The 18209-nt window shown below is 47.5% G+C and overlaps 2 protein-coding genes across 2 annotated transcripts; one reads left to right on the forward strand and one right to left on the reverse strand.

The window, feature by feature from the left end:
* Positions 1 to 9236: 9236 nt before the first annotated feature.
* Positions 9237 to 10548, reverse strand: LOC123449498. Its single transcript, XM_045126742.1, has one exon. The coding sequence runs from the start codon at positions 10317 to 10319 to the stop codon at positions 9507 to 9509; it is 813 nt and encodes a 270-aa protein (XP_044982677.1). The 5' UTR covers positions 10320 to 10548; the 3' UTR covers positions 9237 to 9506.
* A 1083-nt stretch (positions 10549 to 11631) lies between these two features.
* LOC123447004 lies at positions 11632 to 16032 on the forward strand. Its single transcript, XM_045123558.1, has 3 exons — positions 11632 to 11913; positions 13004 to 15465; positions 15703 to 16032. The coding sequence occupies exon 2, from the start codon at positions 14326 to 14328 to the stop codon at positions 15451 to 15453; it is 1128 nt and encodes a 375-aa protein (XP_044979493.1). The 5' UTR covers positions 11632 to 11913; positions 13004 to 14325; the 3' UTR covers positions 15454 to 15465; positions 15703 to 16032.
* The last annotated feature ends 2177 nt before the right edge of the window (positions 16033 to 18209 follow it).

Genomic DNA, 18209 nt, shown 5'->3' on the forward strand with positions numbered 1-18209 from the left:
GTTCTTCAGGTGTGACAGCATTTGGTGAACTGACATGTAGGTTTCTATCATCCTTCTTCTTCTTCTTAGGATTACTAGGTGCATCAGCATTAATTCCTTGAGAATCTTGATCAATTCTCTTAGGATGGCCTTTAGGATACAAAGGTTCCTGAGTCATTTTGCCTCCTCTAGTAATGACTCTGACAGAGTTGTCATTTAATTCTTTGACCAAGTCATTCTGATCTTTAAGTACTTATTCTACCTGAGTAGTAATAATAGAGGCATGTTTACTCAGAAGCTTCAGATCATTGACATTTCTGTCTACACAAGCACTTAAATGACTAAGCATACGAGTACTTTGTTCCAATTGCCTGCTAACATAATCATTGAAACTCTGTTGTTTGGCAACAAAGTTGTCAAATTCATCAAAGCATAGGCTAGCAGGTTTGTCAAAAGGAATATCACTCTCATTGAATCTACGCAGAGAATTCACCTCTACTACTTGTATCGGGTTACCGAGACCATGGATCTCTTCGATAGGCGGTAGATTTTTGACTTCTTCAGATCTAATGCCTTTCTCTTGCATAGATTTCTTGGCTTCTTGCATATCTTCGGGACTGAGGAATAGAATACCTCTTTTCTTAGGAGTTGGCTTAGGAGGTGGTTCGGGAATAGTCCAAGCATTATCATTGATCAAGATGTTATTCAGTAGAATCTCAGCTTGTTCTATAGTTCGTTCCCTAAAAACACAACCGACACAACTATCTAGGTGGTCTCTAGAAGCATCGGTAAGTCCATTATAGAAGATATCAAGTATCTCGTTCTTCTTAAGAGGGTGATCAGGCAAAGCATTCTGTAGCTGGATGAGCCTCCCCCAAGCTTGTGGGAGACTCTCTTCTTTGAGTTGAGCAAAGTTGTATATTTCATGCAAGGCCGCTTGCTTCTTATGGGCAGGGAAATATTTCTCACAGATGTAATAGACCATATCCTGGGGACTACTCACACATCCAGGAGCAAGAGAAGTGAACCAGGCTTTAGCGTCATCCTTTAGAGAGAAAGGAAACAGCTTAAGGATATAGTAGTAGCGGATCTTCTCCTCACTAGTGAAAAGGGTGGCTATATCGTGTAGTTTGGTAAGATGGGCTACGACCGTCTCAGACCCATAACCGTGGAAAGGATCAGATTCGACTAGAGAGATTATCTTAGGGTCGACGGAGAATTCATAATCCTCATCGGTGATAAAGATAGGTGAAGTGGCAAACTTCGAGTCCTATTTCATCATAGCTTTCAAAGATTTTTCCTTCCACTTGAGAAGTAATTTCTCAGCGCCATAGGCATCCTTACACGCAAGAAAATCCTCAGCTATCTCTCCCTCCATAACATAACCCTCGGGTATATCAGGCAATTCATATCTAGGAGAGCTAGATCTAGCAGGAGCAAAAGCAGGTTCTATCTCAATAGTATCTAGCACGAGCATTGGCAGTAACTCTAGCAATATGAGCATCAAGGAATACCCCTAGTGGCATATCAGGCAAAGTAGTATCTCTAGCAGTATCAAGCATAGCATCATCAGGCAAAAATAGCATCTCTAGCATCATCAGGCAAAGCAGTATCAAGCGTAGCATCATGGATAGCAGTATCAGGCATAGCATCTCTAGCAGTATCAGGCATAGTAGCATCATAAGCATCATCAATAGCAGTAGCATCTCTAGCATCATCTAGCACAGGAGACATATCAAGATTTCTAGCAGGAGGTGGTGTCGCAAACTTACTCATAACTGAAGGTGAATCAAGTGCAGAGCTAGATGGCAGTTCCTTACCTCCCCTCGTAGTTGAGGGCAAGATTTTGGTTATTGGATCTTTCAGATTCTTCATAGTGATCAGCAGATATAAATCCCAAGTGACTCAGAGAATATAGCTATCCTCTCCCCGGCAACGGCGCCAGAAAAGAGCTGCTAGCAGTCCCGGCAACAGCGCCAGAAAAGAGCTGCTTCCAGTAGCTCAACAATTCGCAATTGTCTTGCAATGGCCCACCAGCGTGTGGGTTCGCGGCAGTTTTCGAGGGTAGAGTATTCAACCCAAATTTGTTTGTTTGACACGATGGGAGTGAAAGGATATTCTCCAGTATTAGCAGTTGAGTTGTCGGCTCAACCACACCTGAAAGATTAGTATCTGCAAGCAGGATATAAGCAGCAAAGGTAGTATGATAGCAACGGTGCTAGGAAATAATCTATTGACGGCAGATTATTCCTAACTCAAGTATCAATGGCGCCAGTAAAGTATTGTAGCAGATAGTAGCAGTTTAATGAGTAACAGTAGTGGCAAGGAACAGCAGTAGTGACAGCAGTAGCAAGTAGCAACAGTAGCAAGTAACAGCAACAACAAGTAACAGTAATAGCAACAGTAGTGGCAGCAACAGCAGGACAAAGCAAGCAATAGTAGCAGCAAGAGTAGTAACAGCAGCAGAGCAAAGCAAGTAACGATGGCAGTGGGACAAACTCGTAGGCAATGGATCGGTGATTTGTTGGATGACATTCATCATGCAACAGTTATAACACAGAGAGATATGTGGCTAGCTCCCGTTCGTCAATGTGATGTAGGCATGCATTCCGTGTGTAGTCATACGTGCTTAGGGAAAAGAACTTGCATGACATCTATTGTCCATCCCTCCCATGGCAGCGGGGTCCAAAAGGATACTACGGGATATTAAGGTTCTCCTTTTAATAAAGAACCGGACCAACGCATTAGCACTTGGTGAAAACATGAACTCCTCAAACTATGGTCATCACCGGGAGTGGTTCCGGTTATTGTCACTCCGGGGTTGCCGGATCATAACACATAGTAGGTAACTACAACTTGCAAGATCGGATCTAAAACACACATATATTGGTGACAACATAATAATTTCAGATCTGAATTTATGGCACTCGGGCCCTAGTGACAAGCATTAAGCATGGCAAAGTAGTAGCAACATCAATCTCAGAACATAGTGGATACTAGGGATCAATCCCCGTCAAAACTAACTCGATGACATGATAGATCTCATCCTACTCATCACCGCCCAACGAGCCTACGAATAGATTACTCATGAACGATGAAGAGCTTCATGGAATTGGAGAGGGAAGAAGGTTGATGATGATGATGGCGACGATCTCCTTGATCCGGAGCCCAAAACGGACTCCAGATCTGCCCTCCAGGGCAAGAACGGGATGTGGCGGCGCCTCTGGATCGTGAAACGCGATGAACTCTTCTCTCTTGATTTTTTCGGGACGAAAGGGAATAAATAGCGCTGGAATTGGGGGCGGCAGAGCCACGTTGGCCCCACAAGCCTGGTAGCCGCGGCCAGGGGGGAGGTTTCGGCTACACGGCTTGTGGCCCACTGGCCCATCCCCTCCGGTGGATCTTTGCGTAGGTATTTTTCATATTTTCCAGAAATATTCTCCGTAAATTTTCAGGACGTTCCGAGAACTTTCATTTCTGCACAAAAACAACACCATGGCAACTCTGCTGAAAACAGCGTCAGTCCGGGTTAGTTCCATTCAAATCATGCAAATTAGAGTCCAAAACAAGGGCAAAAGAGTTTGGAAAAGTAGATACAATGGAGACGTATCAGAAACCAGAGAAGCCAATGAACAACACACCTCAGGTTGACATGGATCTAATCCGTCCTCCTCTCGTGCATGACAATCATGGGGGAGATGATGACGTTGCAGATAATGGAGATGCAACTGACCGAGGCAGTACAAGTCAAAGTGACGGGCAGCCATCAAGTGATGATGATGATGATGATGATGATGTTGATAATGATGAAACCAATGGAAATCCACCTCATTCACCACCAGTGCAGTAGCAAAGAAGAAGTGAAAGAGGTCGCTTCCTTATTCTAAGTATCCAGCGCATCAATATGTGTTGATGACCGATGCACGTGAGCCCTCATGCTATGAGGTGGCAATGTCTGATGAGAATAAGGCAGAATGGTAAGAAGCCGTGCAGGATGAGATGAAATCCTTGTATGAGAATGATACTATTGAGTTAATGAATCTGTCAAAGGGGAAGAAAGCACTCAAGAACAAGTGGGTGTACAGAGTGAAGACTCAAGAAAATACCTCACATCCAAGGTACAAGGCCAAATTAGTTGTGAAAGGATTCAGCCAGAAAAGGGGCATCGATTATGATGAGATATTCTCTCTAGTGGTCAAGATGACTTTGATCCGAGTTTTGCTTGGTGTGGCTATCACCATGGACTTGGAAATTGAACAACTTGATGTGAAGTCTGCATTCTTTCATGGTGACTTAGAGGAGGAGACATACATGGAGCAGCCAGAAGGATTCGTGGTTGCAGGAAAGGAGCACTTAGTTTGCAAACTGAATAAAAACATGTATGGCTTGAAGCAAGCTCCTTGGTAATGCTACAAGAAGTTTGAGTCTTTTATGGCTGGGCTTGGTTATTATAAAGCACAACCTCATCATTGTGTCTTTATGAAGAGGTACACCGAGGGTGGCTTCATTATTCTCTTGTTATATGTTGATGATATGATGATTGTTGGAAACAACGCAAAGCGGATTGTTCTCCTCGAGAAGGCATTGAGTAAATCATTTCTCGTGAAAGATTTAGGACCAGCTAAGCAAATATATGGAATGAAGATCTCCCGTGACAGATCAAAGAAGCTGATTTGGCTCTCATAGGAAAGGTACATTGAGAAGGTACTTGAAAGGTTCAATATGAAATATGAAAAATATGTTATCTCTCCACTTGCAGGCCATCACAAAATTGAATTCAAAACAATGTCCTTCAATCAAGAAGGAGAAAGAAGAAATGAGAAAAATACCTTACCAATTTGATGTGGACAGTTTGATGTATGCCATGGTATGCACTAGACCCGATGTTGCCTATGTAGTTGGAGTTGTTAGCCGGTTCATGACAAATCGATGTAAATCTCACTGGTAAGTAGTGAAGTGGATTCTCACGTATCTAAAGGGAACTTCTACATCTTGTTTATGCTTTGGAAGGAGTGATCTTGTATTGCAGGGCTATACAGATGTAGATTATACAAGTGACAATGGTCGTAGGAAGTCCACATCTGGACATCTGAGGACATATGCAGGGGGGCAGTGTCATGACCATCTAGATTGCAGAAACGTTTTTCTGCATCAACTACATAAGTTGAGTACATAACAACAGTTGATGCTGGCAAGGAAATTTTGTGGATGAAGAACTTCTTGCACGAGCTTGGCATGAAGCAAGAGAAGTATGTTATGTTTTCTGATAGTCAAAGTGTTATCCACCTTGCCAAGAATTCAAGCTATCACTCTCGAACCAAGCACATTGATGTGACGTATCATTGGATTCGAGATGTTGTATATTCCAAGTTGCTGAAACTCGAGAAGATCCATACCGACGATAATGGTTCGGATATGATGACCAAGATATTGTCAAATGAGAAGCTACAAGCATGTTGCAAGGTAGCAGGCATGACTGTACCCCTCTCATGAGTCAGAGAGGGAGATTTTTTGGGATATCCTACTCATGTGGGCTATGAGGAGATGACCATTTGAAGCATTTCATGCAGCCCAAAGATGTGTAGAAGCCCACGACCCATTAGGGTTATGACCTAGGGTCATTTTGTTCTTTACACGTGAGTGGATGGGGATGCTTTACCCACCATCTAGCAGCCACCACCTAGTGTCACGCAAATTAGTTCAGCCTCCATTGGAGAAGAAGAGAGAAACCCAAATGAGAAATGGAAGAAGAGAAAGATTGAAGGAAGAAGCAAAGGGAGCTCCTCCCCAAGGTTGTGATGGTCCAGATACACTACCTTGTCTCTTTCAATCTGCGGTTCTACCATCTTTGGTGAGATTGTTCAATCCCTAGCTTTTGAGCCCCAAATCTTGTTGTGTTCATCCAAGATTCCGAAATCTTGATGTATCAGATGCTCTAGTGCTATCTAGAGAAGAAACTTGTTGTAGCTCACATTTGATAGTAGTGGAAGAGAATTTTGGTGGATCCGTCCTGTGATTTTTTCCCTCAAGTTGAGGGGTTTTCCACGTAAAAATCTGGTGTCTCTTTGTTGATGCTTGCTGCTGTCCAGAAAGTTACTCCTATCACAAGACACTTGTCTGAGGAGCGTATTGTGTGCTGAGTAACAGTTTTCCTCCATATATGTTGTTGCATACGTTTCCTTCTGTGCCAAGCAATGATCCTTGACTTAGTACATGATATGGTGCTGAGATTACTTTGTTTCACTGTAATTTTCTGTTAACCACAAGTGCATTTGTGTGTTAATTCGAACAGGAGGAGAAGGGTGATCTCCATGGTCATGCCCCCTCCTCGCGCGCGATAGCCACTGCCACGAGCTTGACCGTGACCTTTGTAGGTCGCATTGCCTAATGTTTAGAATACACCATTTGACCCATCACCTAGCATCTCCGTCCTCTCATAGAAGGCAGTATTTGCACGAAGAAGTCATCAACGGTGATGGAATTGTTTATGACGTCGACTGCTGCATCTACGGGGTCGTAGTCGCGATCAAGCCCTTGAGGATGTAGTCCACTATATTTGGATCAGACAGCGGACGACCAACAACAACTAACTCATCCCCATGGCTCTTCATCTTGACGATGTACGTTGTGTTGGGCATGGAAGCCTTGGTGTTAGCGATGACGATTCGATGACTACACGCCATAGATCTAACAAAATTACCGATCAATTGGATTTGGTGCTACAGCTAGGAGCTTGGCATGGAGAGAGAGAACAACAGGAAGTTGAGATTACGTGGACTTTTACGTGATGTGGAGAACAATCATATCGTCTAACAGATAGCAGTGCCTTTGTAAAATGTTGAGATCGTTCGTATAAGACCGTCTACAGCCGGACCCTCAAATCCTCCTCAAGCGCCTGGGCACGCAGCCCGGTCACAAAAAATCGTCCCACACGGGCCTCTCAAACTGGCCTCAAACGCCCGTGCTGACCGGCACCCTCCATTTCCAAACAAATATGGGGCGGATATGGGGCAGCCTGGGCGCGCAAAGGGCACGGCTGCCTCGCCCACACTAGCCTGCATCGACCCCACATATATTCGTCCTCATCTGTTGGTTGGACCAAACCCTAGCCACTTCACTCCACTCCTCTCCACTCCCATCCGCCACCCAAGCTCACCTCCAACGATCTCAGGCCTTCTCTGGCATGGCCTCTAGCGGATCTGACTCCGACCAGTCCGGATCCGTCGACTGGGGGTTGTCCCGTGCAGAGTGGAGGAGGCAATGGCGGTCCACATTGCATTCTTTTGCACGCACAAGGATAGCGCCCTACCAACGGGAGGATATGTCCGCCGTGACCCCATAGTGTCCGCTCAAAGGGCGCTTGGTTCCTCTCGGGCGGGATCGTTCACGTCCCGGCGTGCGGATCCATCAACCAAACCCGTGGACTTCGAGTCACGGGCTTCCCACCGTGGGAAGATCGTCAAGGCCTATCTCACAGAGGAAATAGCGGAGGGGGAGGCGGCTGATGCGGCGGCACGAGCAACAGCACAGGATGAAGCCATCCACGCCCACATTTTCAAGAAACGGTAGTGGTAGAACATGCGCGTCCTCGCACGCGAATAGAATCGGGCGGTCCGTGAAATGGTCGGCCTACCACCTAAGGAGGAGAAGGAGGTGAGCGGTGGCGAGGACAACTCCGGCGATGAGCAAATCTGACTTGATCCGCACTGTGTCTTCGACCGGTACTTCCGCGGCAAGGACAGCAAGGACACCCAGAAGGGCAAGGGCAGCTGTAGATGGTCTCCACCATAGCCAAACATGCCAATTTTTGGTAGTCTGATGGCATGTTTAGAAGTGACAGAGTAGACGGACGACGTGTGTGCATTTACATAGTAGTTGCATGGGTTGTATGAATTTGAGATATCAGATTTGAGGTGTCCGGATGTAGAGGTGCGTCCGCGGGTGTTTGAGGAGCCGGATTTGGGACGTCCGGCTGTAGATGCTCTAAGTTTGGCACATGCATAATTATCGACGAACAAAGTTGTGGGTAGAGAGTAAGAGCATCTACAGTCGAATACATCAAATTATTGTTTCCACAACCGGATACTTCAATTCTGAATCCTCAAAAGCATACATTACATGCACGCGAAACCTAATCTGAAGCAGAGCCTATCTGACTCCTCTGTTGCCCACGTCTGACGACTGGTTGTACCCTCCCAAGTGTTGGTGCGGTCGCCGACGAGGTATAGTAGGACAAGGTGCATGCACCGGCTCATGGGACTCAACACGTAGTCATCTCCCATGTCCTACTCTTCCTCAATGGAGCATCTTGCCTTCATGTCAGTGGCCGAAGTGAGGTCAATGATGGATCCATAGTGGTCGGAGGCCGACACGTCCAGCACTACACATTTGTAGTGTTCGGGGTTGCCGGCCACCCGTATCAACGTTGGAGAGTGTGATTCCGCCTTGCAGACATTTATCGCGTGGGTTGTCACGGCCTCCCGCGCCCTCGATCTCCGACGTGGACGGGCCCCAGAAGGCCTCGTCGGCGGTGCGCCAACGAAGGGTTTGCGCCTCTACCAGGCAGAGTGCACTGCCATCGATGAGGCACCGAAGATGTGCCTCGTGGCGGATCAAAGCGTCATTTGGACGGTGCTATGGATTCCCATCAGATCGACTCCGACAGTTATCGGGCGTTCTCCTCGCGGGCGCAGTGGAGTGTAATGCGGACGGCCATCTCCTCATGTGGCCGATTGGGATGAGGTCCGAGTTCGCAGATCGGCTGACAGAGGAATCAGATCCACTTCCCGTCATGCTGGAGAACGTAGGTGATCGCCGAAAGTGAGCTTGGGGCGGAGCGGAGGAAAGTGAAATGGAGTGGAGTGGGATAGCTATGATTTAGTCCACAAAAAGGATGGGGACGAATATTGTGAAGTTGGGATGGGCCAATGTGGGTCGGACCCGACATGACGGGCGTGTCTTGGCGCATCCGTGCCTCCCATATTTATCTTAAATTTGGGCTAAATATGAAAGGTGTCGATAAGCCTGTGGGTTTAGGACCGATATGTGGAGTTTGGCTGAGTCCGTTTTTATTTATTAACCGGTTAATGATCGGACCGTCTTCCCGGATGTTTGAGACAACTATGAGCATCCGGTTATACATGCTCTAAAGCAACGTACACTTGGTTGCAAACCTAAGGCGAATGCAAGAGGTTAGATTTGATGTGAAATGCTGCATAATTCCTATTTGCAATTGAACTTCACGAGAGAAAAAATAGTTCCGATAAAACATTTTCTCACAGTTTCATCTGCATTCACATTTCATTCCAAGGACCAAAGAGTTTGTACAAACTTTGCAATGACTGTCCTTGAGCAGGCTAGGAAGGTTGCTTATTGAACAGTTCTCTTCCCCAAATCAGGAAGGAGCAGAACACAAAGCGCCCATCTTTATGGAAAAAGAAGAAACAAATGGCAAGAAGTAACCAGAATACTCAAGACTAGATGAGCAATTATGGAGCTCACGCTCGCTCACTAGTACCCCACCGGTTCTATTGCACGACCACGAGCTTCCCACCAATCTCCCCCGCTGCTCCATTGCCGCACCTCCAAGCCCCGTCGCCGCCTTCGCCGCGTCCCTTGGGCACCGTCACGATAAGCTGCCCGTCGACGTACCCGGCCATAGCCAGCTCCGGGCAACAATCTTCAGGCAGCCGGTACCTCCACCTGTCAAGCTCCATGTCGTCGCCGTCCTCGCCGCCGTCTCCGGTCCCAGCGTGCACCACCACCACCTTGACGACCCCGGGGTAAATCCTCACGAGCCGCGCCCTCACCTCGCCCATGGCGCCGCAGGCCGCGAAGAAGTGGAGCGCAGTGGTGCCCTCGAACGCCCTGACGTCGGCGTCCGCGGGGAGCGGCAGCTCGAGCACCTTGCTGTACACGTGCGGCAGCCGGCGGAGGACCTTCTTGGGGCCGTCGCCGTGGGTCGTCGTCGACTGGTGCATCCCCATGCGGTACGATCGCAGATGATGGTCCTCTGACAAGCACCGAATCCTTGGGTCTCTCTCACCTTTGTCCCTCCCTTCCGGTTCCTCTGTCGACGCGTATGCCTTCCTTGCCGCCGGACGACGCGATTTATAGGTGCGCTGGGATGCTAAAGGCCAAAGGACGGCGGTGTCGCAGGGTTCTTGAGTGGCGTGGGGGAAAGATAAGCCCGGGGATCGACGAGGAAGGTGGCGGGAGGAGTCAGATAGAGAGAGAGATCGGGGACGGCGATAGGATGAAGAAGAGCAGTGTTGGTGCGCGTGTCCGCGCGCCTGCGACGGCAGTGAGTTTGGTCTGCCTGGTGTGCTGCGACGTGGCATGGCCGCTGTGGTGTGGGGTCCGGTGGCATCTCGAAGATAAGGCCGGTGTTAGCGCTTCGCCATGGATACCCAAACATGGGGCCGCTCCAACGGTTTCAGGGGTTGTGGCATTCTTTGATTCTAGGAATTTTATGAGGTGTCTTTGTTAAAGGATCGGAATTATATATGGGTTTTTTTGTATGTGGCTCTTTGCAACACAGGAATGAGAATATGAGATGCTTTGGATCGCAATATCCAGAGGTGTCATGGAGGAATTCTGACATGAACATACATATATGGGTAATTATTATTTCCAAAAAATATATATGGATAATTTCTCTCTTGCATTGATGATCTTTCTTTTAAATTGCTAGAGCATCCATATGCAGCGTCCAAATAGACATTTTTGCAAAGTCATGTGTTTCATTTGATTTCTAGAAATTTAAAAAGTTTGTGGTACAACTTTAGGTATTCCAGGTGTGAGGACCTAACATATCAAATCATTAATACAAAATTCGGAAATGAAATTCACTCAAATCATCATGATAAAATAGGTTAGATGAAAGATATGTTGTTGTTCTTACACAATTGACGTCCTTGTTTCTTCTTTGCACCTCATGAAATCCGGTGTCGCCATGGCATCTTCCTTCACAACTCTACCTCCTTCTCGATGCCGGCTCTACACATCTTCCATGCGCCGCATCATCCTCCCAACACTCCTCCTTTGGTTGTCCACAATCACCACCGCCCACCCCCCCCCCCCTCCCTGGCTCTGAAACCCTGATAAGGCTCACATGTATGCTCATGGGAGGGGGAGGGGTGTTATCGGCCATGTCGATATGCACCTATATAGGATCGAGGATGGTGCCTTGTTGTCATCGGTCACCCGTCGAGACCTCCCCTATCCATTTCCCTGTTACTCCGCAAATTGCCCTTGCCCTGGCTCTGAAACCCTGATAAGACTCACATGTATACCCATGGGAGGGAGACTGGGTGCTATCGCGCATGTCGATATGCACATATATAGGATCGACGACGATGCCTTGTTGTCATCTGTCATCGCTCGACCCCCCCCCCCCCTCCCATCCCTTTCCCTCTTGCTCCCCAAATTGCCCTCCCCCACCTTGCATTGTTCCTTCTTTGGACACGGTGCGTGTTATAAAGCCCGGGGCACTATCGTTCACGTTTACGCCAAGATTTTTTGTTACATTGTACATGTACGTGCCGTATAAGGAAGGTCCTGATACCCCCCCCCCTCCCACCTCCTTCTTCGTTGTTGGTACATGTGTGCTCCTTCCTGGTCATTAATCATGGACGCTACCCGAGAACCGTAAGGGCGAAGTGGGCGACAGTACATGCCCCAAATCTTACTTAAGTACTACTCTTATTAATAAGAGGAGACCGTGTGTGGGGCGGCAACGGGAAGAGCAAATGAAAGTACCACCATGGTAGATTGTAGGAAGCCCGGCGGGAGGGGGAACAACTTTTTGATTGCCCCGTCTCTTCATATCATGATCGGTCGATTGAGGAACACCTCGTGTGCTTCTCCTCCCACGGTTGGTTTGTTGGGCAGCTTCGGCGCTCTCGATGTCGCCTCTAGTCCCAAGTTGATCCCGTAAGTCTTGTTGATCAACAACTTCCTGACACAACCGACTACGAGTCTGTAATCTTTCATCAGATTTATACACATCTAGGTTCGGTAATAGATCATATTCATATCCTCACATAATATTATTATTTTCCTTTTATGTTCTTGTCTTACTAAGCCTAAAGTTGATGTATCACTATTTGAATCGTCGATTTTCCTTAGTTTATAGAACATGGAGATATTTATTACATCACTCCTCATCATGTCTTCACGAATTAGGAAGTCATATGATTAAGTGAAATATAGTTTGGCTATCCATATTTTAATTTCTAGGGTTCCATCATAATTTGTCATATCACATCATCCTTGCCATTTTTCTTATGTTGCCAAGCCTAAGATTCATGTATCACTTGTTTTGCTCAGTCTGTAAAACAAGAAGAATTTTATTACAATTGGTTTATTGTCCTGAGTTGTCTGAGAACAAAATTTGGACCAATCAATTTTAAACGGGAGAGGAAAGAAGAGCCAGAACCAACCCGACATCGCAAGTGGAGGCTTGACAGTTTGGTGTGGGGGGTGGGTTGCCGGTGCGAAAAAGAAAGGGGTACGGAGGGATGGTCGTGGCGGTGGCGCCACAATGACTGGTGGTGGTTCGGCGACGCTATCGCATCGTAATCTATCGATAGTTGAGGCCGACAATTAGGTCTAGGCTGGAGGAGACGGGCGCCATGCTAGGAAGAAGGAGGTGGGGTGGTATCAGATTGATATCCAACGGTTGGGGCGATTTAACTTTAACAAAACGCAATTATTTTATAGGTGCTCCTTTATTACATCTCCCCATCATGCTTTCAAGAATTAGGGTGTCAACCGAATTAAGGTTTTATTTTTGAATTTTGTGAAGACAAACTTTGGTTGTCGGTATTTTAGATTGTAGGGCCCCATCGTACATTTCACACCGAGGCCCCTGGTTTGTACATACGGCCCTGGAAGCTCCAAAACCAGAGTTTTCATTTTTTGGATTTCGCACATGAATACACCAACTTTTCTAGATACATACGGCGTACACGCTTGTTAATTTTTGCCATCCTAATTGCGGTTCCCGTTAACCACAAGCCAGGCAAAGGCGCGCGTGCGAGACACTCAGGTGGCGGCGGGAAGCTGCAGCGAAGCTTCCTGCGCCCGAACAAACCTCCCCGCCCAACCAACCAACCAACCAACTTTGTCGCGCAGGTGATTAAAGCAGCGTCCTTTTTTCCTCTTTTTGTCTCTCTTTCAAGGGAGTTATAAAACTTTGGTTTGGAGTTTGGACGCACGCATGCATGCATGCATGCATGCATGAGCGAGCGAGCGGTGGTGTGCAGGTCGAGGGCGGTGGTGTGCACGGCTGCACCAGCAGCCAGCCTCATACACGAGCCTTGTCTGAGCCCTGAACCCCGAACCGCCGCGCTTGTCCGGCCCTAGCCGCGGCGTCATCGGCGCGCGCTTTTGCGTTGGCTTTGCTATCTGAATCTTCATCTTGGTCTGGATATGCGTGATCGTTGTCTTTGGTGGTCGGTTAGGGCGATGAGTGATGTGCTAGAGTGAGGTTTTCATCTTCAGTTGCGATTAGGTTTGCAGTGATCAGACCGCCACGTCGGTGCGTGCGCGCCAGCCGTGCGTGGCTGGCCTTTTGCTACCGGTGCGTGCGTGCCTTGCCGTTGCCATGTACACTTGTGGCCGGCCTCGGCTTTCGGCGCGCCAGTTTGTGCGTGCGTGCATGCATGCTTGCCGCGCCGCATGCCTGTGCGTGCGTACGTGCACGCCATGGCTGAAGCTTTTGGTTCGGGGTGGTGGGCGCTGGCCACGGGACAAACCTCTTTTGGAATCAGGCGCACGTATGACCATTATCGTGAAGCACGGCAGTTTTTACTGTGGTGCATGGAATCCTTGGGTGGATGGATGGATGGATGGATGGACGGAGTAGATCGATGACAGTTCGCACCAGTGACTGATCGCAAGAACTACTCTGGAAGAAGACCGGCAGTACGTCGACACGGACGCGGAGCGTCCCCGCCGATCGAATTACCCGTCATGTCACCGTGTCACGTCACACACAAAGCTAAAAGCCTGTCGTACGCGTGAGTCGATCAGACTGTGATGTGATCTCACTAACAGTAGAATCGAGGTGGCAACTCGCCCCCTGTGCATCGATCAGATCCGATACCCACTACGTACTACCGGTGGGAGTACTGCCTTGCGTCTCGTCCATCATTTCGTGCCAAGCTTCCCACCAGCCGACTATGGTGTACTTTTACTGTTGTTGTAATAAGAGCCTCTCCCCTACGGTTCTACCTCTTTGGATGTGTATATAAACAGAGCAGTAGTTAGCCAACACAAGACACCTTTCAGATTATATCATAATCCCTTCTTGGTATCACAGCCATCACCCCCCTCTTCATCATGAGCAACATCTCTCCTTCTTTTGGCGCCCCAGGGCTTCTTGCCATGCCCCCTCCCGTTCGTCGTTCCTTTCCTCTCGCCGGTATCCAGAACACCAAGCATGTTCTCCCCTCCACCCAGCCTCCTATGCACCGAATCGATATTATCGACTTCATCAATTTCAAGCTAGATCCCGCCGCAAACAACTACACTCAATGGACGCGGAAGTTCTATGCTATCCTTGCCAAGTACGACTGCACCCATCATGTCGACCACGAGTCTGATCCCCATCTTCAAGATGCGAAGTGGCGCAATGACGATCTAACTATTGTGTTGTGGTTCTATGCTACCATCTGCGATGAGCTCTATGAAGTGGTGAGGGAGCCAGAGAACACCGCGTACAATGTGTGGGACAAGTTGTACACTTTCTTCCGGGACAACGAGCCCGGATGGGCCATCCACATCCGTGAAGAGTTAAGCGCCACCAAGCAGGGAGACATGACTATCGGCTCCTACTGCCATCGACTAAAGGCCCTTGCTGACGCCCTTGCCGATGTAGGTGAACCAGTCAACGACGAGATGTTGATATTGCTGATGATCCGAGGGCTCAACTACCGCTTCGATGTGCTCGCGACTATTCTTCGTATGCAAATGCCTTTTACTACTTTTGTCCAGGCTCGTTCCCTACTGTTGCTTGAAGAAATCAATCTCAATGAGCGTGATAGGGAGAAGGGCTCCTCCGCCATTACCATTGGCACCAACACCAGCTCCAACTCCACCCCAAGTGGAAGCAACAATGTGAGTCAAGGCGATCGTGGCGCTTTCTCCAGCATCGGGGTTGGACAGTCAACACAACTGCAACAACGACCATGCATGGGCTACTATGCGCCATGGGGGGCGCCCTTCCCATTGCCAGGGCAACCTCCTCGCAATCAGTGGACCACACGGAACATCGGGAGCGTCCTTAACCCATGCACATCTACTCCAACTCAAGCATACCCGTTGCTCTACTCCGAGGTATCCAATTCCATGCAATCGCCTCCCTCGTGGGGCCAGTTCTCTCTGATCAGCACAACTCCCGGCAACACAAGCTCCACCCCTCCCCCAGCAATGGCTGGTACATGGGCCCTGCCGCGTCATCGCATGTGATGGGTTGCAGAGGTAATCTCAACTACTCTCTTTTCTCTTCGATGCACACTTCTCGTAGATTAGTTGGTAGTAATGGTTCAGAGATCACAATTGATGCTACTTGTTATAATACTTTTCTCGACCACACCCCCTTTCTCTCAACAACGTTTGATGCTTCACTCTTGATTGTTAGTGACTTCATACTAGTACACAATTTTACTGGAGGCAATTCTTGTTCTATTGAATTTGATCTAGTTTTTTTTTGTGAAGGATCTAGCCACCAAAGAGCATCCTCATGAGATCTAGTTGTTCCAAAGATCTATATCCGTTTTCTCCACAAATAAAACGTGATCCCTCGATCTGCTCCATCAACATGTGGCATTGGCGACTTGGAAACCTAGGGCGAGCTTCGTTAGTGGCTATGGAGAAAAGGCCTTCCTTCTCGTGATAAGCCAATGCGGGCATCACAAGTTTATGAGTCTTGTCAATTAGTGTGGCAACCTCGATTGCCTTTTCTTATTTGTGTTTACTATATCATCATTTAGAATAATACATTGTAATTTGTGGACTTTGCCAGTTTATGGTTTATCTGCTTTCTTATATTACCCTATCGTTTTATATGATTATTTTCATTATTCCTAGACATTTTCCCTTAGAAACAAATCTGGTACAACTAACACCTTGCAACGTTTTTTAATATTGACATGTGGCTGGACCTACCCATGTCAGCTTTTATTGGCCCCATGAGCGAGTGGCAATGGGTCAAATTCATAGAATTCATAGAAATTCAACGACATCTTCAGTTTGAAATATGTTATATATGAAAAATGATGAGAAAACATACTCTATATATTTATACCATGATCATGCATTATTAAGCAACTTAACCTTGTTCTTTAGGGTAAAACAAGTGATATTTTATTTAAATGATTTGAAGTTGGAAATATTATATTTGTCTGAATTCCACTTTGATTAAATTGTTGATAGCTGCATTGGGTCAAATCAACATCTTAACATGTCATATTGTGAACGCGGTTGATGTAGTGGAACGTCCTCACGTCCCTCGATCCGCCCCGCGAACCGTCCCACGAACCGTCCCGCGATCCGTCCCACGATCTAGTGCCGAACGGACGGCACCTCCGCGTTCAGCACACGTACAGCTCGACGATGATCTCGGCCTTCTTGATCCAGCAAGAGAGACGGAGAGGTAGAAGAGTTCTCCGGCAGCGTGACGACGCTCCGGAGGTTGGTGATGATCTTATCTCGGCAGGGCTCCGCCCGAGCTCCGTAGAAACGCGATCTAGAGGTAAAACCGTGGAGTTATGTGGTCGGGCTGCCTTGAAAAAGTTGTCTCAAATCAGCCCTAATTGCTCCATATATATAGGAGGAGGGAGGGGAGGCTTGCCTTGAGGCTCAAGGAGCCCCAAGGGCTGCGCACCAAGGGGAGGAGGAGTCCTCCTCCAATCCTAGTCCAACTAGGATTGGAAAGTGGAGTCCTTCTCTCCTTTCCTACCTCCTTTTTTTCCTTTTCTCTTTGATTTTCTATCCTTGGCGCATAGGGCCCTCTTGGGCTGTCCCACCAGCCCACCAAGCGCTGGTGCGCCACCCCCAAGGCCTATGGGCTTCCCCGGGGTGGGTTGCCCCCCCCCCGGGTGAACATCCGGAACCCATTCGTCATTCCCGGTAACTCCGAAAACCTTCCGGTAATGAAATGAGGTCATCCTATATATCAATCTTCGTTTCCGGACCATTCCGGAAACCCTCGTGACGTCCGTGATCTCATCCGGGACTCCGAACAACATTCGGTAACCAACCATATAACTCAAATACGCATAAAACAACGTCGAACCTTAAGTGTGCAGACCCTGCGGGTTCGAGAACTATGTAGACATGACCCGAGTGACTCCTCGGTCAATATCCAATAGCGGACCTGGATGCCCATATTGGATCCTACATATTCTGCGAAGATCTTATCGTTTGAACCTCAGTGCCAAGGATTCATATAATCCCGTATGTCATTCCCTTTGTCCTTCGGTATGTTACTTGCCCGAGATTCGATCGTCAGTATCCGTATACCTATTTCAATCTTGTTTACCGGCAAGTCTCTTTACTCGTTCCGTAATACAAGATCCCGCAACTTACACTAAGTCACATTGCTTGCAAGGCTTGTGTGTGATGTTGTATTATCGAGTGGGCCCCGAGATACCTCTCCGTCACACGGAGTGACAAATCCCAGTCTCGATCCATACTAACTCAACGAACACCTTCGGAGATACCTGTAGAGCATCTTTATAGTCACCCAGTTACGTTGCGATGTTTGATACACACAAAGCATTCCTCTGGTGTCAGTGAGTTATATGATCTCATGGTCATAGGAACAAGTACTTGACACGCAGAAAACAGTAGCAACGAAATGACACGATCAACATGCTACGTCTATTAGTTTGGGTCTAGTCCATCACATGATTCTCCTAATGATGTGATCCCATTATCAAGTGACAACATTTGCCTATGGTCAGCAAAACTTGACCATCTTTGATCAACAAGCTAGTCAACTAGAGGCTTACTAGGGACAGTGTTTTGTCTATGTATCCACACATGCACTGTGTTTCCAACCAATACAATTATAGCATGGATAATAAACGATTATCATGAAAAAAGAAATATAATAATAACTAATTTATTATTGCCTCTAGGGCATATTTCCAATAGTCTCCCACTTGCACTAGAGTCAATAATCTAGTTCACATCACCATGTGATTCCAACGAATCCAACA

Source organism: Hordeum vulgare, chromosome 4H (genome assembly GCF_904849725.1).
Source record: "Hordeum vulgare subsp. vulgare chromosome 4H, MorexV3_pseudomolecules_assembly, whole genome shotgun sequence".
NCBI lineage: Eukaryota > Viridiplantae > Streptophyta > Magnoliopsida > Poales > Poaceae > Hordeum > Hordeum vulgare.